The 24,848-nt window shown below is 43.5% G+C and overlaps 1 protein-coding gene across 2 annotated transcripts in view; it reads left to right on the forward strand.

Moving 5' to 3' along the window:
- The first annotated feature begins 5,807 nt into the window (after positions 1 to 5,807).
- PPP1R13B (protein phosphatase 1 regulatory subunit 13B) overlaps positions 5,808 to 24,848 on the forward strand; it is a 164,510-nt gene continuing 145,469 nt past the window's right edge. The window contains exon 1 of one of the 2 annotated variants that reach the window (XM_030215555.1): positions 5,808 to 6,478. In XM_030215555.1, the coding sequence (XP_030071415.1) occupies positions 6,470 to 6,478 (9 nt within the window). In that variant the 5' untranslated portion in view covers positions 5,808 to 6,469. Of the gene's footprint in view, positions 6,479 to 21,827; positions 21,971 to 24,848 lie in introns of those variants that run through there. The other variant, XM_030215553.1, reaches the window with a different exon arrangement.

Raw genomic sequence — 24,848 nt, forward strand, 5'->3', positions numbered from 1 at the left:
TCACATACCAAATTAATTAGAGCTGTGTCTTATCTTCTACGTTCCAACTTTTTCTCACACAATCAAAGTTAAACAGAATTACTTCTAATTAAAGATACAGACCCCGAGTGCACTGGTCGGTCAAGGCAGAGTTGAAAAACAATATTTAAAATTCACTTTTATTACATATGCCCAGATCCAGGATTTTGCATGTCCGCAGAACAGCCCCTGAGCAAAAAAGGTGGACTGGAGCGTGGTGCACAAGTTCAGTGTCTTTGGGATCCAGACTGCTGTAGTTTAGAGTTGCGATGATTCTATATTTAATAGGTATTTAGTATGGTAGTGGGTAATAAACGGTGGGGGAAGACAGCTGGCTACTTTCTTTGTTGTTGTTTCTTCTGCTGTTCCATATATCTCCCAGTGATTTCATAAGTTATTTGATTCTCTTATAAAAATGCTATCATTCAGCAGTGATGTTGAATACTGTTTAGTATGTTGCTAGCACCTTTACTTTATAGGGAGGATGTAATATTTTTGTTCAATGGCATGTGATTTATTAGCTCCCCACTAAACACTTTATTTTAATAGGTCAACCAAGATCAGTTGGTTTAATTTTCAGTATATTATTTGTATATGCAAATTCACTCTCTTTAAAGTTGCCCTTCAATGATTTTGCCTATAACCCATTTGATAACCCAGTCATGAGTTCACTATTTACCTGAAAGCCTGTTTGGCGTGTGGGCATGTGTTTTTACCTACAGGTCTTGCCAGCCTGTCTTGTCTGTTGATTGTAAGCTCTAGATTGTACATCCCAGGGAATAACGACTATCCATGATAGGAGTAATTTTATAACAATATGTGTATGTGAGAGATTTAAAAAGATACTTATGTTGTAAAGACTATCCAAATAATGTACTTTCACAAGACCATAAGAAACAACACATTACCAGAAACTACTTTTCTTGGTGCGTGCTCAACTCCTTATAGGTCCATAAGAATTTGTTTGTTTTGTTTCTTTTCTTAAAAAGTCTCATATATATTACTACAAGCCATTAAGCCCATTAAAAATGGGCAAGATGTTTTATATCTTAAATGTAATTTAAAAGCTACCTTAAGGAGAAATGTGAAACATGTAATGAAATAGCCAAAGCAAGAAATGAGAGTGGATGTGTACAGTACACTTTTATATACTACGTTCTTTCAGTAAACTGAATTTGAACCTTGTTATTGTGTGACTTATTTGATTTCACATGTCCCTTATTGTTCTAATATTGTGTGTGTGTGTGTTTGTGTGAGAGTGAGTTTGTTTTCAGAGAGAGAGAGAGCGAGTGAGTGAGTGCGTGAGAGTGTGTGTGTAAATTTATATGTATGTGTGTGTGTGACATTTGATTTCCCATATCCCTTATTCTAATATTTTGTGTGTGTGTGAGAGAGAGAGAGAGTGTGTGTTTGTTTGTTTGTTTGTTTGTCTGTCTGAAAGAGAGAGAGAGAGAGAGAGAGAGAGAGAGAGAGAGAGAGAGAGAGAGAGAGAGTATTCTCTAAATGCCTATCTGCAGCAGGGGAGTAGACAGATCTTTCCCAGCTCCTGATTTCTTCTGCTGTTAGTTCCTGGCCTTTGGGGTTCAGTTCAGCTTGTGGGGAGTTCGGCTGAGTGGCGCCACCTTTGGAGAGTACACCTGGCCACCCCTAACCCAGCACTGCTTCCTCTCCTTGCCTCTTTCTCCTTTCTCAGTTGTTTAACAAAAAATAAAAGCTACAGTCTGCACTGGTTGACTGTGTTCTCCCTATGTCCCGGCCCTCGGTAGAGGCATTGATAGTGTTCTGTCATGCTGGAGAGAGAATTGGGGGCCCACAGGGAAAGCACCAGGGTCCAGGTACCACTGGCCACACCCTTTTCGCAGGTACAGCGAATATTTACCGCTTAAAATCCCTCATGAGCCGTTGTCTGGCCGGGGTGGACATGATTCTAGAGAAGGGAAACTGAGAAAAAGAAGACAAGGGAAACTGAGAAAAAGAAAGAATTTAACCAACAGCCTGTGCCGCTCCACCAGCACCACCTCACTCCCCCGCGCCAGCCCTGAGTGCAAACCACCCAGCAATGACATCTTGAAACACCCAAAAAGGGAGATCAGAACATTCCATCCAACCATACCATGTTACACCGGAGCTAGGGGGAGGACGGATGGCCGCCGTCTGCTTCTTCACATGGACAGCCTGCCCTTTAGGCGGGGAATTGGTCGATCAAAAGTGGAGCAGCACCCTAAGCCTTCGGCCCTTCCATTGGAAGAGGTCCATTCATGCCTACATGGGGGTGTGGGAAGGCAAGCAACATGGGGCACAGCAAAGCAAAGGTGTGCGTCGGTCCTGCCTCTCCTCGGAGGCAGTTGGGTGGAGTGGCCGAATGCGCGAGACAGACCTGTGACGTGATGCATGCGCAGAACAGCTGTGCTGTTCTGCGCATTCGTGGCACGTCAGTCACTCTTTGTATAGTAAGATGTTGATTCAGCAGTGTGAACTACTTGTTTTATAAAGGCAACATAAGCATCTATCTAACTTTATAAAATAGGCTCCCACAACCAGCCCAAACAATGCACAAATGCCAACACACAAATTTATACCTGTTCTTTAAATGATGTAAATGTGTGCATGTAGTCTAAACTGTATGTTTTGCCCTCATATTAATGGGCATGGTTGGTTGAATAAATTAATCTTCATATAGATTTCTTCGCCTGTTCTACTTTTGTGTCGCCACCTCGTATTAATGGAGACAGGGTATATTGTTATGTATATTTAATATAAGTATTATTTGTATTCAATTGCATTGTCTGTGCATAGTTAGCATTGTATTTGAGGACTGCTTTACATATAGTTTGCAAAATCCTGTGATTGACTCCTTGTGAGCTTTCCCTATTGGCTGTTAGCTCTGAGCTAGGGCCAGCCCTTCCTCTTTGCCCCTGCGGGCTGTGTGTGCAAAGTTGCCAGTTCCGCGGTTTTCCTGTGGGAATTTGTTAAAAGTCGCAGGTCGCAAATTTGTTAGTTTTCACTGCTGCAGTCCACGGGTTTCCAAGGGAGATGGGATCCAGCCAGCTTTAAATGCCTTGCCCCCCCCCCCCCCATTACCATTGTCAGCAGGGCAGGGGGAGGAGAGAAGTGAGACTAGAGGCAGCTGTTGCTTATTTCCCTCACTGCGCTGTGGAGAGAGGAAGACGGAGGTGAGCAGGCCACTCCGGGCTCAGTGACAGAGCTGGATCTTATGGTAAGGACCTGAGATGTACCTGCTCTGCGGGCAAATACTACTACTACTACTAATAATAATTTCTATAGTGCTACTAGACGTACGCAGCACTGTACACATTATATGCAGGTACTTTCTCTGTCCCTAGAGGGCTCACAATCTGTTTTGTACCTGAGGCAAATGCGCGTTGTGTCCTGGCTCCCGCAAACCGGAGACCGGCACAGGCCGCCACTGAGTGCCCAGGCTGCACTTTGGCCTGGTCTCAGCACCAGGGACTACAGGCGCCTTTCCCCAGTCGGTCTAAAAGAGTGGGGGAGGGGGGGTTGCAGTGCCCCTCCCCTGTCCTGGGAGAGTTGAGCAAGTGCTGGGCCTCTGTCTGTCTGGGTCCAGTCCTGTTCCTGGGCTATTTCAGCGTTCCTGTTGGGATCTTGATATTTAAGCTAAGTGCTTATACAAATTTATGTTAGTCTACTTATTATGAAAATGAAAAAATGAAGATAGATTGAAAAAACATTATAGTAATAGTAATAAATAATAATTAATATATAGTTTGAAAATACATTATTAATATTAACATAGTTTTAAAATACATTAATATATATTAAAATTAATATTTAGCTATTTAGGGTGTCAAAACTGTTGGGTTATTTTTGGGCTTCTTTTGGGCACGAATGGGGCTGGAAAAGTTTTGGCCACCTGGCAACTCTAACTGTATTCCATGCAGTACTGAGGCAAAATAGCCCTGTCAAAGAGCCCTGTTTAAAAAGCCCCATCAAAATAGCCACAACAAAAAAACAAAACAAAATCTAAGCCCTTGACATAATAATCTTTGACAAAATGGCCTGCCCACATTATGGCCCCCGACAAAACGTCCCGACATATTAGGCACCCCCTCAACAAAATGGCCCGATCAGGCAATGCTCACTTACCCATTACTAGCTGCCACCAGTTGTTTAGAATACTGAGCCACTAGCGTTTACATGGTTCAGTTTAAATGCACTGTTCAAACATGCCATTTTTTGTTATTAGTAAGTGGTGCTCCACTCCCAGTGTATGTTTGCAATCGCAGCATTAACGGTGAGTGTCTTTCTATATTTTTTGGCTGTTTACAGTTGTACTATTGTTTGTTCTTTTAAAAAGAAGCATAATTTTATTGTTTGAGATACTTAAGCTGTACCGATCTCTTTCGATTATGCCACAATCTGTTCAGTGTGTCGGGTCTTTTCAGATATAGAATGTTAGTTTGTATTATTTATTTAAGGTACAATGCTTTTTTTAATAACATTAGTTTCCACCTCCCCCTTTTTTATTTTTACTACTGGCATTTTTAAGAAAGTAGGAGCATTTTGTCGGGCATATATATTTTTTAAGCTAGTAATGTGTTGATGTCGTCTATTGCAGGCTAGGATGTAGAGTTACATCACACGTTTCTCAGAAGGAGTGCCATTTTTTAAGAATACATATTTTTATAATTCTGTAGTTGTGGATATTGTTCCATTTTATATTAAGACTGTCTTTTTAAGATGTTGGGAAAGACTGTTGTTTAGCAACAGTATGTGCACAACTTGACAACAACCTTGTAACTTTTTTTCTGATGGCCTATTATTTATTATTTTTATTACTTTTTAAATTTAATATATATATTTTTCTTTTAGCATGTTGGCATGTTTCTGTCAGTTTCTTTGATTCTCATATGTTTTGCATTGATACCAGATATTGTGGCTTGGCTGATACAATTTAAGTAATAAAAATAGTTTGAGAGATACCTATTTTTGTCAAGGGGGCTATTTTGTCAAAGGTTATTTTGTGGGAGGGGCCATTTTGTCAAGGGCTTATTTTGTTACAAGGCTATTTTGTCAGGGCTATTATGACAGGGTTCCATTCCATGCTATTACGCTTATGGCAGAACTACATGTTCAGAAATCGATGTTCAGCTATACTGTAAGCCTTCCTGCATCTTCCACCAAGTGATGAAAATTTATATGTAAATATTTACAAATTGTCACAAAACTGGCATAGAATAATAGAAAATAGTGCATATATTTTTGAAAGAAATCTGCCGAATCTTTATCTTTAGACAGGGCAAAATTGTTTGTTTGTTTTTTTGGCTTTAAACTGCATTTGAAATCGTCTAATAAAAAGTATTACCTACAAATTTGTTTCCTAATCTCTGTATGTTCTATAATAAAACCAGTGATCAAGTAAGCCATGTTACCTGGTAAAAAAGATGCAGAGTTAGAATTATGAAGCCGTTTTGAGGGAAGTGGAATTTAAGATCCATGCATAACCTTAGAAGATTGTCAATAATAAAACCAAAACAAGCAACACACAATTAATGTGACAAATGTTAAGCGACACAGTCATCCTGTTAAAGACACCTGAGTGGAAGTAATTACTATCAGGATGAGCCTGTTCGTCCCGCGGGTGTTTACAGGTGTACAGCTCCACCCCCGCGCACGTGGCCATCCCTGCTGCCACCGCCACTTCCCCCTCCACCACCTCTTTGCTACAGGAAAAGGGGCGGGGTGGAACGTGCCGAACGTTCTATCCGCATTCCAGGCATTCCGCCAGAGGTGCGCTGACGTCACGACAGGATTGACAGTTTGGAACGGGAAAGACGGCGTTTTCCGCCTAGCAAGCTTTTTCAGCCATTGTTGGAGCCATTTAGGAAGGAAAGTCAACCCTCATCCTCCCTCATAAACACACAACACACACTAGAACCTTGGGACTATGGAGACGAGCAAGTGGCTTGGCGCTGGTCTTGCGTCCAGGGGGATCTGAGACACCAGCCCTAACAAACTGTCCTGTGTTTCCGCCTGCGTGTCTAGCGCTTGTCCTTCGCTCCCTTCCCGGACTGGAGGTGGGAGGCGGGCCCCCACCGCACAGCGAGCGCAGCGACCCAGAGAGGAGAGGGCGGGGCTGACGCTTGGTGTCCGCGCGCGCGCTGTGTCTTTCCCATCCCTCCCCCCCCCCCACTTCAGTACCTGCCTGTCGCTCGAGGGGAGTTGGAGGCCTAGCGGTTCAGAGTGGTAAATAATCCGGCGGCCCCAGAGCTCTTCGCTTCGCAGCTCGGAAGCGATAAGGAGGGAGTACGCGCCTCGCGGAGAGTCGGCGCTGTCGGTGCCTGGCTCTGGCCGAGGAGCGGGGAAGTACGGCAGCTGCTTCGCCTCCGAGCTGCCTAGAAAAGCCCTAAGCTGCGAACCAGAGCGGAGCTGTGCGCCAGGCACAGAGTGGGATCGCCACACAGCTCCCGAAATGATGCCGGTAAGTCTGGTGGAAAAAAATCCTTCTAGACCAAATAATTTTATTATATAGGGTATTGGAGAAGAACACTACGGTCAAATATCCCAGGAAAGCTCATCCGAGTATCTGTTGTCTGGATTGCCTTATAGATCTTTTTGTCTTTCACCGTAAGACTTAAATCACTGCGGTATCCCCTGTTGAAGCAGTTTGGCTTTTCTCCGTGTAATAAGTCTGTAGTCTTGTAGAGACAAAATACGTGAAAAGAATTAGTGATTGTGGGAAAATGAACACTCCTGTTCCCGTTAGGTACATTGTTTGTGGAAAAACATGCAGACTGGGGCACTTTGGGTAGGAAAGGGTTGGGTTTGATTAGCTCTCTGAGAACTGCCCTTGATTTGTGTGTGTGTGTGGGTTTTTTTTTGCTTGTTTAAGCATATCTATATATATTTAACTAAAATGAAGAGTCTGGTGGCATTTGTATCTTTTGTCTTACAAGTGTTGTGGCTTCGAACAATGAAAGTATTATGGTTTTTTTTTTGTTAAGGAATAACTTGACTTTATATAAGTATTCTTTATGGATAGGTGGCTTTTGGTGTGTTCTGCAAGTTTGTAGTGCAGTCAGTTGGATACAGCTACCTGGCCTTCATTAGCTTGCTGCCTTCTGCTTTAGAATTCAGATTTCACTGTATGTAAGATACATTTAGCCTGTAGTTTTATAGAGCACTTGATTTGCTTTGTGATACATTTGTATTAAAATGATGAATCTTGCATGGGAATCTTTTTGTATGATGGTAACTAGCAAAGATGAAAAGTAAGAGTCAAATGTTTTAAGTGCTATCTGTTGCCTCTTTCCTAATTTCGTATTGCACCCATTGAGTATGGATAAGGTTGTGCTTGAAGTACAATGGATTAACTGCTGATAAAGGTTAACAGGCCATCTGGTTTATTTAATATAAATCTCTTCAAAATAAATACATAAAACACCTTTTTGTTACAAGATTCACCCAAGGTGGTGTACATAAACAACTTGCATTGTGTTTAACAGCAGAACAATAGTAAATTGACCCAGTGGCGTAGCCAAGGGTGGGCCTGGGGGGGCCCAGGCCCACCCAGTAGCAGCACACCTATGATGTGGTTGGCAGGGATCTCCAAGCCCCACCAGCTGGAAACTCCCAACAACTGTCCCTCCTGCATACCTTGTAAATAGCAGATCTTCGCCTGCAGTGAGCAGCGACTGATACATACTGCTTGCACCGGCCCCACAGCCTTTCCTCTGATGTATTCCTGCTTATGCGGAAACAGGAAATTGCATCAGAGGGAAGGCTGTGGGGGCCAACATGAGCAGTGTATATTAGTTGCTGGTCGCTGCCAGTGACAATCTGATATTTAAAAGGTATGCAGGGGAGGGGGGATGTTTGAGAGACAATGTGGCATGCAGGTGAGAGAGGGAGAGACCAAATCACTTGTGGGACAAGGCGGAGTTCTTCTGCCCACCCATCTTGGACCCAGGCCCATCCAAAATTGGGTGTCTGGCTACGCCTCTGAATTGACCTGATAATACATGAAAATTATATTAGTGCGTCCTGAAAAAGAAAGAGGTCCAGCATTGGATGTTTTTTTTTTTTTGTTACATTTGTACCCCGCGCTTTCCCACTCATGGCAGGCTCAATGCGGTGGGCAATGGAGGGTTAAGTGACTTGCCCAGAGTCACAAGGAGCTGCCTGTGGCAGGAATCGAACTCAGTTCCTCAGTTCCCCAGGACCAAAGTCCACCACCCTAACCACTAGGCCACTCCTCCACACCTCCAGGAACATCATTCTAAAGAAACATACTTGACATGTCACTTACTGTAACATTGTGTAAGGATGACTAACCCAGTTGTAAGGCACCCAATTCAGCCATTTTTTTTAAACAGTCATGTAAAGTACTTTTGGATTTAGGGATTTTGAGTAGAGCAAATAACTGTTTTAGGAGTAGTTTGGGGTGAGTTACATTTAGGTACAATAGGTATTTTCTTGTCCCTACAGAGTTTGCAGTCTGATTGTAGCTGAAGCAAAGAAGAGTTTAAGCATCTTGTTCAAGGTTATAAGGGGGAGCAGTGGAATTTGAACCTTGCTTTCCTGGTCTTCAGCTGATTGCTGTAGCTGTTAGGCTACTCCTTTACCCCAAGCCTATATTCATACACAGTATTTTTCACCAGTCACTTGGTTAATTATCTATGCTTAAAATATGATGCAGTACACTATTTTCCATTAGGCTTTGTGTTGACCTCCTCTTGTTTTTTTCTCACTTGAACAGCAGAGAAATAATGCAAAATAAATCAGTTTACTTCAGTTTAGTATGGCTTTGCTGGGCTAATCTTGGTGCAGTGGTTTACTTTGTTAGCACTGATTTTATGTGCACTACAATTACTTTTGATGTAGCAAGTATTGTAGTGCACAAAAAATTGTCACAAAGCTAGCAAATAATATGTACCTGCATACTAATTAGTTGCAGACAAAATCGCTTCCAGTGCCACTTCCAATGCAGCAATTTTTGCTAAAGATGATTTAGAAAAACATGTGCTTTCTGGTTAGTGCTGAAATTTTATAACTGTGTCAATTCTAAAGGTGACATAAGTTCCATTGACTCCAGTGGAAGTCATTGGGTATCAGATACTGATTTTTCTAACGTCCCAAACTGAGGACCTGCTGGTGTTAGGACCCCTAGCACACAGAGCACTTGAACCTCTAGTAACCCCCAATGGACAAGTATTATATAGTTGATCCTGGGGAAGTGTCCTTAAATTCTGTATACTGTTTATACTGAAGTTTGCCATCGGCGCATCACTACCATCAAGGTTTTTTTAATGGGCTTTTTAAAGACCAGTTTTACAATCGCTGTAGCGACCCAATAAGTGTTATACCTCAGTACTGTCTTGGATATAGCTACGTCTTATGACACAGGCAGGCACTCCATGCCGAAAAATGGTGCCGTGTCGGGCTTTATATATTTTTACAAGTACCAGAAATAAAAACGGTTTTATCATTGATGGCTGGCTTTTTTTTTTTTTTTTTTTTATTGATTTTGTATATTAACAAACATATTGCTTATCAAACAGTCAGTCACTGACACAATCCAAAATATTTCCCTCCCCCCCCCCCCAAGCAGGTTATACATTTAAGTTTTTATGTCATGTGAGTTAAATTCCGATATTGAGTCCATAACTCTGAGGATTCATTATAACGTCCCAATCTCTTGTCCGTAAGTTTCTCCATTTCACCGATCAAAGATAGCTTCAAGAGCCAGTCCTCTTCCGAGGGTGCCTCTAACTGCTTCCAATGCCTTGCTATCCCAATGAAGCCGTTTCACCTCTCGAAATACAAGACTGCGTTTTGATGGGGAATTCAACCCATTGACATTCCATGTACCCACTCTTAACCCCTGACCCCCCCTCCCCTCCCCCCCCCCCTGAAGTAGCTGGTAGAAAACCTGCCAGCTGATGGTTCTGAGGAAGTAACTCCTCGCCAGAGCAGACTATTATTAGACTGCATATGAAAAACCCAACTGCTATAAACTGTTATCCCTCTCTCTTGTGTCCTAATATTATTGCTAGCCAACATAAAACATATTTATTAACAGCATTTCAGGAGCGACATGAAACTGTCACCTAATATAAACATATTCAACCAACTGGTTATATAATTAACACTGTATGATATGCATCCAGTTCTCACGATCATGTGCTCAGGTCCCACTCCTCTTTGGAGATCCTCGAGGACCTGATTCCTTTCTGGAACCCACTCTCTGCCATGTAGATGCCATGCGTGACTGATTCATCATTGTAGAGGCCGATCCAGAAGCTTCTGGTGGCAAATCCTTACAGCCCAGATCCTTCAATATAGTCCACGCTTCTCCTAGCCGCGACACCCTCCGAGATTGACCTCCAACTGTAAATTGTATAATCCGAAGGGAAAAGTCCATCTATATCTAATGCTGGAGTGTTGAAGATATTGAGTAAGATCTTTGAATGTTCTTCTCTGTTGGAAGGTGCCTAATGCCAGATCTTGAAATATCGTAATTTTCTGGTTTTCCCAGAGGACCTCTCCCTTAGCTCTTGCTTTTCTCCAAATCATGTCCTTGATTGTATAACTTGAAAAACAGACGACTATATCTCGAGGTTGGGAGGACCGCCTGGGTCCCAGGCTTCTATGTACTCTGTCAAACTGGATTGCAGAATCTCCTTGTTCCTGCTGAGTCTCTCCAAGCTCTCCCAGAATAAGGGCACAGATTTCTCTAATGATTTTAGCACAATCCATATTTTGATCAGTATCTGGTATACCTTTAAATCTGAGATTACTTCGCCGTGAGCGATTTTCCAAGTCCTCCAGGTCCAGTTCCATTTTAGCCTTATCCTCTTTCAGGGATTGAATTTCTGACTTTAACTCTTGTACTTCGCTTCCCACGTGCTCCAGCTCACCCTCTGCCTGCTCCATTCTATGCCCAAATTCCCGCATGTCTTTCTGTAAGTCAGTGACTGCATCCTTGATCGTCTTGCGAACAGCTGACATCTCCGCTTTCAGGGCCTTAAACCATCGAGCGACTTCCTTCTTGGTGATCTCCGTATCGCTGTCATGTTGCTCCATGAGGCCCTCCGTCTCCGATTCGGAGTCTGCAGCCGCCATTTTGGCGCGTGTCATGTGCGATATGCTGCCGGAGTTCGCTGCTCCGTCGCGCTTCTCCGCCGTGAATTTAAACTTGTCTAGTTTTTTTCGGGTCGCCATAAGCTTGTGCTGGCCGTTGTGTTCCTTATCTGGAGGCCGGGTTTTCAGGGGTGTTTTCGCCGTTTTCACCGTCGCTCTAGCGGAGCTCCGGAATCATGCGTCCATCCCCGACGCTGACGTCACTTCCTCCCCCTTGATGGCTGTCTTTTGTCCTTGGTTCATCTCAAGACTTCTCCACCAACCCACTGTCATTTGCTGAAGTGTCCTTCTTAACCATTACTGTTTTGGAAAATGGTGGCAGTTCGTATGAAGTTAGACATCAGCTTGATCTCAGCTGATGTCATTGTCATCTCCTGAACGGTTGACCTTTTCCAAAATGGTGGCAGTAAGGAGGACCTCTGATGTTTCCCTGGGACCAGGTATGTTATGAGTGGAAGGGGGTGGAATACTATAGTTTAGGGGTCCTTTAGTTGAGATCCTTTCTGGGCTTGGGGGAGGGGAGGAACAAGTTCCTGGACAAGAGAGACAGTAGTTAAAATGAAATCTATGCACCAGTGTTGGAATTGGATGACATCTTCATTGGTTTATATAACCGAGGAGACTTTATTACTCCTTCTGAGTAATAAGGACCTGGCCCAGATCATACTGAGCAGCACTTGATTAGCTGGTATCAGAAACGGATTAATAGAGTGGGTCATTTAATTTCAGATTTGGGACATAGCAAATCCTTTGACTTTTGTGGAGAAGGACTACTTGAGCCACATGAGTGGTATATGTATCTCCAAGTTGGACATTATATTGGGTCGCTAGATTCAAATATGCTGAATGAAGATGCTGCGGATATTCTCAGAAACTTTATTGCTCACTAGAACATCTAAAACCTGTTTGTCTTTTTATCAGAAAGTTCTCCTAACATTAAGCCTGTCATGAGATTTTGACTGACTGGCTGCCTCTTGGAACAGAGACCTTGCAGATTTGGGCACTGTAACTGGTGAAGCTCTTAGTATATTAATGAGATTTAAAGAAATGAATGTGATTAGTTTTTGCAGGAACTGCAATATAGATGTCTGATATGGTTATTTTCTCCTTATAGAGATTTCCTTGCTCATATTTCTCCTATGGACAATTGTCCTAAATGTGAACAAAGTTGCTTGGGCCATGGAACATGTTTTGGTCTTGCGAGAATACTAGAAACTTTTGCCATCAAATAACAACTTATCTCGGTGGTGTTCTAAATAACCTTGATCTGGTCATAGTGGTTATAAATATTTTTGGTGATGCTAAGGTTACGAAAAGGTGGTGCTATGCTCCTGGCCAGCTAAATTGCCTGTTTGGGGCTAACTGCTTAATTCCTTAGCGTCCCTCCGGACCGGCCCAGAATGCGACTGATGGGTTGTGCACGCCTTCGAGCAGGTGGAGACTGAGAAAAAAAAACTGTGACTCTAGAGAGAGCCAATAAGAGCCCTTGCCAGCCAGGGAAAGATCCAGTAATCTCAGTCTCCAGCAGGTGGAAGGTGGTGAGCCCTTCAGTCTCATTCTTGTACTTCTCTATTTTTTCTGTATTTTTTCTATATTTTCTCTTATTGGGTTTATTCTCTGTGCACCCTTTTATTTCTGACAAGCAGAAAGCCTGTTATGTGGAGGCAGAGGTCCGCGGGGGCCTTTTTAGTGCCTTGGGGGTGCTAAACTCGGGTGGCCGGGTCCCTCCCCCCTTGTCCTCCCTGATATTGTTTCTGAGCTTTGTTTAAAAAGTCCCCATATGTTTGATTTAGGGACTGAAGTTTAATTGGCACTGCTTCAGCCCCTTCTCAGAAGGGTGTCCTGAAAGCCAGGCGCGAGAGCCACATTGATTCTGCATTGAAAGTAAATAATAAAAAAAAAATTAATTATAGCTCAGTTAATTTTTCTGTACAGTCAGTCTATTCTGTACATTATTAGCTTCCTCAGGCTCCTGAGGGAAGAGCCTTAGAGGCAGGGAGAGGCAGCCACAAAAAAAAAAAAAATAAAAAATCCTAAAGTCAGAGCTCTGATAGTTTTGTTTCCTTGCAGCATTTCCCTGCGGTTTGCATCTGCTGTGCTGGACTGTGTGTACCGCTTTAAAGAAATGTAAATAATTTCATAGTGATGGCTGAGTAACTCCACCGCTGTTTAGTCTGTCAGTGGCGGGGTGTTTTAAATTCTGCACCGCTGTGGAAGCGTCTTTGGGGGAAGGGGTAGGGACGTTGTCTTCGTTCTCAGTGGCAGCGGGGGAGGGGGGGAGGGGGGGGAGGAGGGGGTCCATTTCAGCTGATTCTGTAGCAGCAGGCTCAGCTCCATTGTCGGCTCGATTTCGGCAGGAGCCGCCACCATCTTGTCTCCCTCCTCGTTTGCTGCATCCCCGCCTGCGGAGCTGGTTTGGTCCCTCCCCCCAGTCCTCCCTGCTCTTGGCTGGCTCACTATGTGGGTCCTGCAGCGGCTCAGACTCTTCGGGGGAAGAGACTGAATTTGGGAGAGGCAGCCACATTTCTTTCTAGGTTTGGATGACTTCTCGCTCAGCCGATTTGGTGGTTCGCTTTGAAATGCCGCGCGTTTATCCTCTGACAGCTGCAGTTTGTGTCGTCGGGAAACACCGCCATTTTTACAGAAGGTCCTGCCGAGGCAGAGCATCCGGTTTCTTTCACGGTTGCATTGTTGGGAGTTTTTTTTCTTCTCAGCTCTTATTTTCTCCAGTAGCAACATCTGGAGGGATGAATTCCATATTACTAATTATTTCTTATCTCTGTGCGTTCCATGGTTCTCTCGAATCTGGTGGGTGACCCTGTGTCTTCACACCCTGTTATCTTGCTAAAGGCCCTCTTATGCCTTTTCTATGAGATGATAATTGTTTGCAGATCAAAGAATTTTCTGGGAACGCTGAGTCCATGGTTTTCAGAATGGTTGGCTACCAGGAGAAGTTCCTTCCGTAGGCAGATTCCATATCTTCTAGCTGTTCATGCATGGCTGTTCTGGAAATTCAGTCTCTCGGACTCAGAACATAGAATGCCACAAAAAGGGGCAATTCTGTGCCTTGATGCTTCAGTTTAGGGTGAGTTTGGTGGTCAGCATGGCAGGTAGGCACGTTTATGATAGACTTACTAGTGCAAACCCGTTCTCGTACCAGTTCTTAGGTAAAAAAAAAAAAAAAAATCTCCTTTTCTCTGGGTGCAGGGGTTTACAGTGGGGGTCTACCCCAGTTCCCCGGGTTCTCAGCTAGCAGGGCACTGCCCGTTGGGGTTTTTATTTTCCCTCTCTGCTCTTTATACCATGTATTCCATGGAGTGGAGGAGTAGCCTAGTGGTTAGTGCGGCGGTTTTTGATCCTGGAGAGCTGGTTTCGATTCCCACTGCAGCTCCTTGTGACTCTGGGCAAGTCACATAACCCTCAATTGCCCCAGGTACAAATAAGTACCTGTATGTATGTAAATCGCTTTGAATGTAGTTGTAAAAAACCACAGAAAGGTGGTATATTAAGTCCCATTTCTCTTTCCCTTATATAGCTTTATATGGATACCCGAGCTTGGTTTGTCTTTGCCATTCTCAAACTTTACTTGGATTAACTTTCTTGCCTGTCTGGCTGTCACGTTCATCACCCCGCTTCCTGCTCCTTCTCGTAAGCCCTGCAGGCCGCCCGCACCTAGGGGCTCAACCTCTGGGGAACGGCGGTCAGCGCAGGTGACTTCCTGGGTTGTCCGGCCGCTAAGCAGAGCCTGGTCCATGTTCTGTGCTCGGTAGCGCTCTATTGGGTATAAGAACTTGCAGGTCTGACATCAACCTTTCTCCAACTTCATGGTGATAGTGGCTGCAACTTTCAGGTTGGAGGGTATTCTAGTTCACCTTTACCGATATAATTGGTTGGTTGTCGCTAAGTCACTGCTAAAGAGGCTACAAGGTACTTCGCCAGTTACCCAGTTTTTTTCTTCTGACCCTCGGTTATGTAGTAAACCCTGTTGAAAGATGTTTTGAAGCTCTCTCATTTCCTCCTTCGATTTGGAGCCCTCTCAGTACCTCTTTATCTTCATCTTGCCAGGGGAAGGCCGCTGGATGCTCCACAGTGGACAATGGTTACGATGGATGTCAGTCTGAAGGACTGGGGAGCACATTGTCTGGGACAATGTGCTCAAAATCTCTGGGTTCCGGAGGAGGCAAATAGATCCATCAACAGAGTCAAGGACAATACACTTGGCGTTTTGAGCCTTTTGTCCATTCCTAGAAGGCAGGTCAGTCTGCGTCATGTCTGAGAATGTCACGGCAGTGGCCTATCTCAATCGCCAAGAAGGAACAAAAGTCTTCAGTTGGAGCTAGAGGCCGCTTCTTCTTCTTCTAAGCTGGGCGGAGAGTCATCTGCTAGATCTGTCGGCGGTTCTTATGGCAGGGGTGGAACACATGCAGACGGACTTTCTCGGTCGCATCTCTCTGAATATCAGGGAGTGGACGTTTAGCGACGACACGTTCCAGAGTCTCGTGCTTCGCTGGGGACTCCTGTCAGTAGATCTGTTTGTCTCAGCGGCGAATGCGAAAGTGCCGTCATACTTCAGTCGCCGAGGAGACCCCCTGGGTCCAAGGATTCGAGGCGCTGCTTCAACCGTGGCCAGAGGGTCGCCTCTATGTGTTCTCGCCATGGTCTCTTCTAGGTAGTCTGATCTAGAATATAATAGCTCAGGGGTACAATGATTTTGTTAGCCCTGGATTGGCTTCTCAGTCCCTGGTACGCTGATCTTCGGAATCTGTTGGCCGGTTCCCCTCTCAGGTTTGCAGCCCTTCCAGGTTTATTAGTTCAAGAACCGGTTCTTCATCCAGACCCTGGTCGATTTTTGTCTTACAGCTTGGCTCTTGGGCGGGCGAGGTTAGTTAAGAGACGTTTCTCGGCAGGAGTAATTTCTGTTATGCAGAGGTGTAGGCGTCGTCTCACTTTTCTTTCTTGTAGATCATCGTTCTTGGAGTTCAGCTCGGATCGGGTGTTCCTGCATCCGGTCCCCTCTTTTCCGCCTAAGGTGTTGTCTCGTTTTCATGTTTCTCAGCCGGTGGTACTGCCAGTGCTAAATTCTTCTTCTGGAATGGAGGAGCAGCATCGCCTGAAATGTTTGGATGTCAAGAGGGTTCTAAAGCATTACGTCAAGTCTACCGATGGTTTGCGTCCGTTCGGTTGTTTATTTTGCTGGGTGGTTCGCACTAGGTCCTTATAGCTTCTAAGTCCACTATTTCCCGATGGCTTAAGGAAATGGTTACTTCAGCTTACCTTCTTTCTGGAAAATCCGTTCCGGAGGGCGTTGAGGCACATTCTATCAGAGGACAAGCGACTTCATGGGCGGAGCGGTGTCTCGTGCCTCCTGAGGACATTTGTAGGGCGGCAACTTGGTCTTCTTTGTATTCCTTTTCGAAGCATTATCGTTTGGATGTATTCAGAAGTCAGCAAGCTGGTTTTGGGGCACAAGTTTTGATGGCGGGGCTGCTAGGGTCCCTCCCATGATCGTACTGCTTTGTTACTTCCCATCAGTCACATTCTGGGCCGGTCTGGATGGACGCTAAGGAAGGAAAAATTAGGTCTTACCTGCTAATTTGCTTTCCTTTAGTCCCCCCGGTCCGGCCCAGATCCCTCCCTCAGATATTCAGATTTATTCGGTGATAGTTCGTGGTTATTTCTTGGGAGCTGTGTTGCTTGTTTACGATTTCTTACAAAAAAAAATATATACAATGAATAACAGAATTAGAGGAAATTTCTAGTCTCTCAGTTCAAGCCATATTTCTGTGGTTATGGAGACATTATTTTCTTCTACGGCACGTACCCTGTGTTGGCAAGGTGCCGGTGGCTGCTCAGGCTTTCGGGTGCACAGATGGTTCTTTGGCTTCTTTCTGCTGTGGTACTTAGTTACTGGATCTTTCTCTGGCTGGCAAGAGCTCTTATTGGCTCTCTAGAGTCACAGATTTTTTTCTCAGTCTCCTCCTGCTGGAAGGCATGCACAACCCATCAGTCACATTCTGTGCCGGTCCGGAGAGACTAAAGGAAAACAAATTAGCAGGTAAAGCCTAATTTCTCCTTGTACATATTATAGGATAATGGAACAAAACGAAAAAGTCTAGAGTGAAACTTCCAACATTTTGGTCTAGACCTGCTTTCAGAATGAATAAGGCACAAAAAGGTCCCCTAAATGACAAGATGACCACTGGAGGGAAATCAGGGATGACCCCCCCCCCCCCCACCCCTTGTTCCCCCAGTGGTCACTGACCCTCTTCCACCACCAAAAAATGTGAATAAAAATAGTACTCATCAGCCTCTTTGACAGCCTCAGATGTTATAGCCAGGTCCATCAGATCAGCATGCAGGTCCCCAGAGTAGTGCAGTGGTGGGTGCAGTGTTGTAGACAGGTGGAACCAGGCCCATACCTCCTTCTACTTGATACATTTGTGGTAGAAACTGTGAGCCCTCCGAAACCCACTGTACCTACGTATAGGTGTCCCCTTCACCCATAAAAGGGCTATTGTAGTGGTGTACAGTTGGGGATAGTGGGTTTTGGAGGGCTGAGTAGACAAGATAAGGGAGCAACAGTGAGATGTGTACCTGGGAGTATTTGTATGAAGTCCACAGCAGTACCCCCTATGGTGCCCATTGCTCTCTGAGATGTCTGGGGGCCAGTCTGCTAAAAGTGCTGGTCCCTCCTACATCCCAGTGGCTTTGATTCTCTGTTTTGCACTTGTACTTTTTTTTTCAGTTGTTTATTTTAGAATTCAACATATTACAGCAGAAAAGCAAAACATTTTCCTCTTGACAGGATACTACAGGATATCTCGTTATCAACTTATACCGAAAAAAAACAACAACAACAACATAACCCTCTACAATTATAACCCCCTATCCTCTCCTCCTTTGCCCCACTCCATCCATATCCCCCTCAGTCCCTCCTCTAGAGATCTAAGTGCGAGAGGAATCAACTACATTATTAGCAGAGGACCATTTGTTATATAGGTCCCAAATTCTGTGATATTGAGCAATCTGTCCTTTGCGTATAGTAAGCTTTGACATTAGCTGAACATTGTCCAGTTTTTCCAAACGGCCTGAAGTCCCATCAAAACTGGCTTCTTCCATGCTGCTGCAATAACCATCTTACTTGCCACAAACATCTGAGTGGCAAACTGATGAGTAGATTGTTTAACTCCAGGTGGCTTAAAGTGCAGCAGACAGCTGTCCATTTTCATAGGATACGTTACAGCCGTCACTGTGCTCAAAAATTTCAGAACTTCAGTCCAATGCTGTCGTGCGTGGCTGCAAGTCCGCCAAACATGGAACATGTGTCCCACAGACCCACAGTGTCACCAACACAAGGCAGATCCAGAGTTGTACATTTTTACCAAGTGACGGTGTATAATACCAACAATATAGAATCTTGTGTCCATTTTCTACGATCGCACTCGAGACTGACACTTGTAGTAAGGTCTTAAAAGCCTATACCCATTTTGGAAACTCATATGTTACCCCTAATGCAGCCTCTCATTTAGATATAGTGCTCCACTGAGGTGCGGTGTGATAAGGCCTTGTAGATTCTGGAAATGCCCTCCTCCCCCCATCAGACCTTGTTCTAATAATGTTTCAACCAAGCTAAGTTCCTCCCCTGCCCGCCACTTAATGAAGTCTCGCACCGGATAGTACTGAAAGGCCTGCATAGGAGAAAGCCCGTGTTCCTGGCATAATTCCGATTATAAGGCAACTCCACCCTCTTCATACATCTGGCCTAACTCATAGACCCATAGTTTCCCATTCACAGTAGGCAGAGTCCAGCTGGCTTGGCCCAAACTGGGGAGCAAATCTGAGAAACATATGTTTAAAGTGCTTACGCCTTGGGAAAAATTGCTCTCTTATCTTGCTCCAAGTAGCTAAGGGCCACTGAAGCAGAGGAGGACTATCCCTGACTATCTCCCCTAGCTTTTGTCTCAGGAGCCAAATTATTGCCTTAAGTGGGAACGGGGCTAACCATCTTTCTTCCAAACTAACCCATATCTTCCCTGTATCTTGTAGCCAGATTGCTAAGATTCTTAAGTGGGCAGCCTGATAGTATGCCTGAAAGGAGGGAACACCCATCCCTCCTCTCTCCCTTGATTGGTACATCACCCCCTTCCGCACCCGAGGTGGTCTTTTTCTCCATATAAGCGAAAACATTCTCTGCAGGCCCCGCAAAAAGCCATCCGGCAGAGAGATAGGCAATGCCATAAATAAATACAAGAGCTTTGGGAGAATTATCATTTTTACGGCACTGATCCGCCCCATCCAGGACAACGTCAATCCCTCCCATTTTTCCAGTTCCATAAAAAGACTTTGTACTTTGTCTGGATTACTTTTAAAGATCTCATCAAGCGGACGCGGTATATTAACCCCCAAGTACCGAATATATTTGTTTGCCCATTTGTATGAGAACTGACATTGCAGTTGCTCTACCTGGTCGCTGGGTATATTCACATCCAACGCTTCTGATTTATCAAAATTAATTTTAAAACCAGAGACTTCCCATATGTTTGTATCACCTCACTAACTATTGGAAAGGAGACCAAAGGCTCTCAATATGAGCAAGATGTGATCAGCAAACAGAAGAATCCTAGTCTCCAATCCCCACCCCCCCACACACTTCGGGCTCCATTACTAATGCAAAAAGTAGTGAAGACAGTGCACAGCCATGCCTAGTGCCTCTGTGTAGTAAGAATGACTACTTAATGGTGGCATTGTAAAACAAAAACATCAGTGTTGTGAGCACAATTTTCTCTTTCAGATGATACTGTTCACATGCTGATTCAGGCAGACTCTTTAAATAATTGGCTTTGAACTTTGGTACATTTTACCATTTGTAGAAATCTTGTGGCAAATGGGCTGGAGGTACACAACCATCCCTGTTCTGCGCCTAAATGTGAGCCTTACTAAAACTTCTTACACACAAAATGTTCTCATATTCATCACTGACACTTCATCACAGAAACTAAATGTACTCAAATTATATGTGTGGAAAACTTGTGTAGGAAATGGAGCAAAGATATTTACATTTTAAAATAGCATATCACATAATACACAATGAATATGTGTGGAAAACTTGTGCACATAGGTCAAAACCATGGCAGGCAATTACATTTCACTTATCACAGTTGGGATGGGGAGGAAGCGAGAGCCTCTTGGAGAGCAGTGTAGATAAAATATGAAAGAGAATCGGGTGTGTGGCTTCAGTATGTGTTTAGCAAGGCTCATATTTAGGTGCAAATGAACAGGTTCCAGTGTGTACTGGTACTTCCGGTTTTCTTTGGATATGTACACAGAAAAAGCTGCAATTACCGGCATGCTCCCCCCATTTGCTGCAAGTTTTCCACACACACACAATTTGAATGCATTTAGCTTGAAAAAGTGATGAAGTGTCATGGGAGTCCTTCCAGCCCAGTCCTGGTTCCCACTCAGGAAGTGCTAGATAGTAGGCTGCCTAGATTATTTTATTACTTTGTTATATGCAGTGGTAGCTTATTTTTTCCCCTAGGCGCTCTTGCTCAGAAGAAAAACAGTTTAACTCTGTCTTTGTCTGCTGGTGGGAGGTGCATAAACCATTCATCTAGACTAGTCTGGAGGGACTCGAAAAGCAATTCTCAAATAAGCATACCTAAGCCGTTTTTTTTTTTTTTTTGGGGGGGGGGGGGGGGTTATTCCTGGCAGCATTCCTTTAGCAGTGTCCAAGTCGAAGTGACCCATGTCAGGTACACACCAACAATGGAATTTGTCATCTGGATGATCAAGTGCCTGGAATTTTTTCACTCCTGACTGGCTTCAAATGTAATGTCGTCACCTATTTGTGTATCCAACTCAATCCTGCTTGTTGAAAGAAAAACGGACTTCTGCTCCCAAGTATAGTTATTTACTTTTGTCCAACATATCATACAAGAACTGTGAGCAATGAATACAGCTCCATCTCCTCACACTTGTCAATGGCAGTTTCTATGTCACTTATAGTTGTAGCAAAAATTGCTGCCCCAGATTCCAGCAGCAGCAGTTTACAGAGATGAACACAGTTGCAAGAGGCAGCACAATGTAACGGAGTCCTAAAAAACCTTTGGTCAGATTAACAGATTGAAAAATCAATATTTCGCCTTTCTTCCACTAATGCCACACAGCTTGCTGTAAACCGCCTTGCAAAAGGCGATATGTAAATCCTAATAAATAAGTAGTGTAAGCTAGTGGGAGGAATTATGAAGGCAAGCATTTATAAACTTTAAAAGTAAGGATGTATGATTTTAAATGTTTTTTGGAAAGCAAGATCAATAACTTATCTATGACTAGCAGAGCTAAAAATGGCTTATTTGGAATAAACTGTTCTTTATAACTGATACAGTGTCTAAATGGTGGGTACAAGCAATAGATTATTGCACAATGTTGGAACAACAGAAGCTGCATAGCACAGTATTCCTAATTTGGAGAAACTTGACCCATCATATCAACTGGCTGTCACATCTCTGCTCTGCCTTATTTCAACAGAACGTCTTATCACTGCCCTTAATGACAGGGGATTCTGTATCCAGTAGATTTAAAAGTATGTTCATCTAAGCCGAGTCTCAGTTGTACCTGGCACACAGATAAACTCTGTTGTGAAGACTGAAATCCTATGCTCTACATTTTTTTATTTTATGTTCATTGTAGTTTAGTGCGTTTATACATGAGGAATTATTTTAAGATGATTCTACAAAGTATTATAAACAAGTCCAAACAGAAACCGTGGTTATTGGATAGAACTGAATCAAAGCCTAATGGTAGGAGAAAGGACATTTTAATTCACAAAAAGGTGGGATGAAGTTAACTTTTAAAACAATTGCAACAGATTTTTTACCTTTAATTTCTCTTGTGTTGTAGAGGAGTTTGTCTTGACTTTGTCTTCTTTAAGAGTTTTATTTAGGATCTTGAACATTGCATGAAGCCCACTGACTCAAGTGTATTTGTTGCTAAATCTAACCTTAGTTTGAACCCAGTATTTTCTATATTGACATTTTAATCTTAGTGTAGTGTAGCTTGCAGATGGAAACAATTGATTTACTTGTTATCCAAGTTCACAAGACAATATTTTAATTGCATTTTGGATTATATTTGGCCTTGGGTTTCTTTCATTTTCTGGATCCTAGCAAAACATTGAGTAACCATGTCCTTATTTTGTCTGGGTGATAGCTGCTGTTCTGATATTTCATACTCCATTTACTTATGTAAAATAATTTTTCAATGCTAACAATATATTAAGGTTGCTGTAGTCATAATCTGCTGTTACTTACTTTGTAGTGTTCATAAACATTTTTTTGTAAAATATAAGATTTTATGTTCTTGGTGACGCAATGCATTTATCTGTTACTTTAAACATGATCATTAGGGAATCAAATATATGTCAATAGCTGTAAAACTAATGTTTGTGTAATAGTGCCTTAAAAGGGGTGAACTTCTCTTGATGTCCTCTCTCCTCAGAGCTAGTGGTACCAGTCTAACCTTTTATATGTCTTTGTTATTACTTTCTTTGTTAGGCTGGCTGGTACAAGGTTACAGGAAGCTGTTAACCTTCTCCTTCATGTGATAAGGAAAGAAAATGCTTTCTTTATCAAATCATTGCAAGAAGAGATCTGTAACTTTTTTTTTTTTTTTTTTTTTTTTGAAACTTGTAACTTCATGGCCAGTGTTAGGGAGCTACAATTAGAATGATTGCCCTGGGCCCAGGCCAGGGCGTAGCCAGACCTCAGCGGGAGGGGGGGGTCCAGAACCCAAGGTGGGGGGGGGGGCACATTTGAGCCTGCCTTCCCCAGCCACCGACCCTCCCCCGCCACTTTCGAGCCACCGCCATAAGGAATGTGCAGGACATTCATGCAGGACGTCAGTCAGAACTCGCAGCACAGATCAGCGAATGCGCCGGAGACCAGCGCTGAAGAAGACTAAGGCTGATGGGGGTTGGGGACCCCCACCAGCAAAGGTACCTGGTAGGGTAGGGGCAGTGGCAGGAGGGGGGGGTCGAAAGCGGTGGGGGGAGACAAAAGTAGAGAGGGCCAGGGCTAAATTTGTGGGGGCCCATGCCCCCATGGCCCCACCTAGCTACGCCCCTGCCTGGGCCCTCAAGCCAGAGGGGGCTCCAAACTTGCCTGAAGTGCAAGAAAGTTCAGCCTACCAGTTGACTTTAGGGCTCACCCCCAAATTTCTGTCCTGGACCCCAGAATGCCTGACTTTTGCATGAAATGCTTCTGAATCAAAAGTGCCTTCGGTTTAAATATTCTCTCTAAATACAAGCTCTAAAAGTAATCTTGCAGTGGGTGTTAACAAGTGAGGAATAGGGAATAAAAACATTCCACCCCATCAATTCTTGATAAACTGATTGATAAGAGTTGAAATCAACTTGCGTATCTGCTGATAGATACACAAGCTGTAGAATCTGTTTTTATTTTATTTTAAGGGATCCAGTTAGTAAATCAGAATTTTTTTTCTGCTCTGGATTGTTGAATTATGAGACATCCTACTAAAGAAATTTTGAGACTTTAACTGTTACTGTAAATTATAACAGTGCAACTGCTTAAGTTTTTTGGGAAGAGGAAGGCATTTATTATGTGGCCTCTTACCAATCTGGTCATTAAAATCGTTGGAACTGTAGTTAAGGCACCTTTTATTAAGTTGTGTTAGGTACACATACATGCTCAGGCATCCTGCCTGGGTGCTTTAGCACTCAGTAATCCATGTGCTAAACCTTGTTCAGTTTTCTTTTGTGGGGGGGAGGGGGCATGTCAGAGGGCATTCCTGTGCTAATCAGTGCAGCTACATTACCTTGTTGACTGGTTAGTGCAGGCTTACCACATGTCCCCTTACCACCTACAAAATGGGCGGCAGTAAGTGCTCACACAGTAATTGTTATTAATGGCTGTGTGCTAATGGTAACAGTGCATGGCCATTAATACAAAAGAGAGAAAAATCGGCCAGTTTATGGCTGTGGCAAATTATAGCCTTAGCACCTGGGAAAAAACCCTCTCCAAGGGTATGCAAAGGTCACCTTTTTTTGCTGCATCTTAGTAAGAGAGCCCTTAATTAGGTATGTGAAGATTGCCACAGTGTGCTGTACTATTTCCTGCTTCTGCTCTATGCTTCACAGAGGCTAAGCCACTCACTGGGTACTTTTCTAAACTAGGAGCTATTGTTTGGAGAATCAGTTGCTCAAACTGTTGCTCTAGGTTTATTTCAAGTATTTGTTTTCTTTCCGCCCTTAATTTGCTACTCCTTCCCAAACACTTGCAGGAGGAAGAGACTCCATGATTAGATTTCTTTATCCCTTATTTGTCCTTGATTAAATTGTAAGTTCTGTCGAGCAGGGTCTCTTACATGTACAGTGTTGCATACATCTAGAGGCACTATAGAATAAGTAGTAGTAGATTTCAGCTTCAGAGGCACATCAGTTAAAGTATATTACAAAAAGGACAGTGGTAAACTTTATTCTAAGAAATGATAGCAAGTAATTTTTTTTCATAGAAATGTTCTAGGATGCTTGCTATTTGGAAGAAAAAAAAGGAGGTTAGGGACTTTGGGCAACTGCCTATTTGATTCGCTAGTTATATGGATTTGAGCAACCATTCAAAAAATTATGAAAAATCTGTTTATATTTAGCTGAATACCATGGAAGCTATTGGTGGCTGTATTTTAAGTATTGCTGT

Source organism: Microcaecilia unicolor, chromosome 9 (genome assembly GCF_901765095.1).
Source record: "Microcaecilia unicolor chromosome 9, aMicUni1.1, whole genome shotgun sequence".
Lineage (NCBI taxonomy): Eukaryota > Metazoa > Chordata > Amphibia > Gymnophiona > Siphonopidae > Microcaecilia > Microcaecilia unicolor.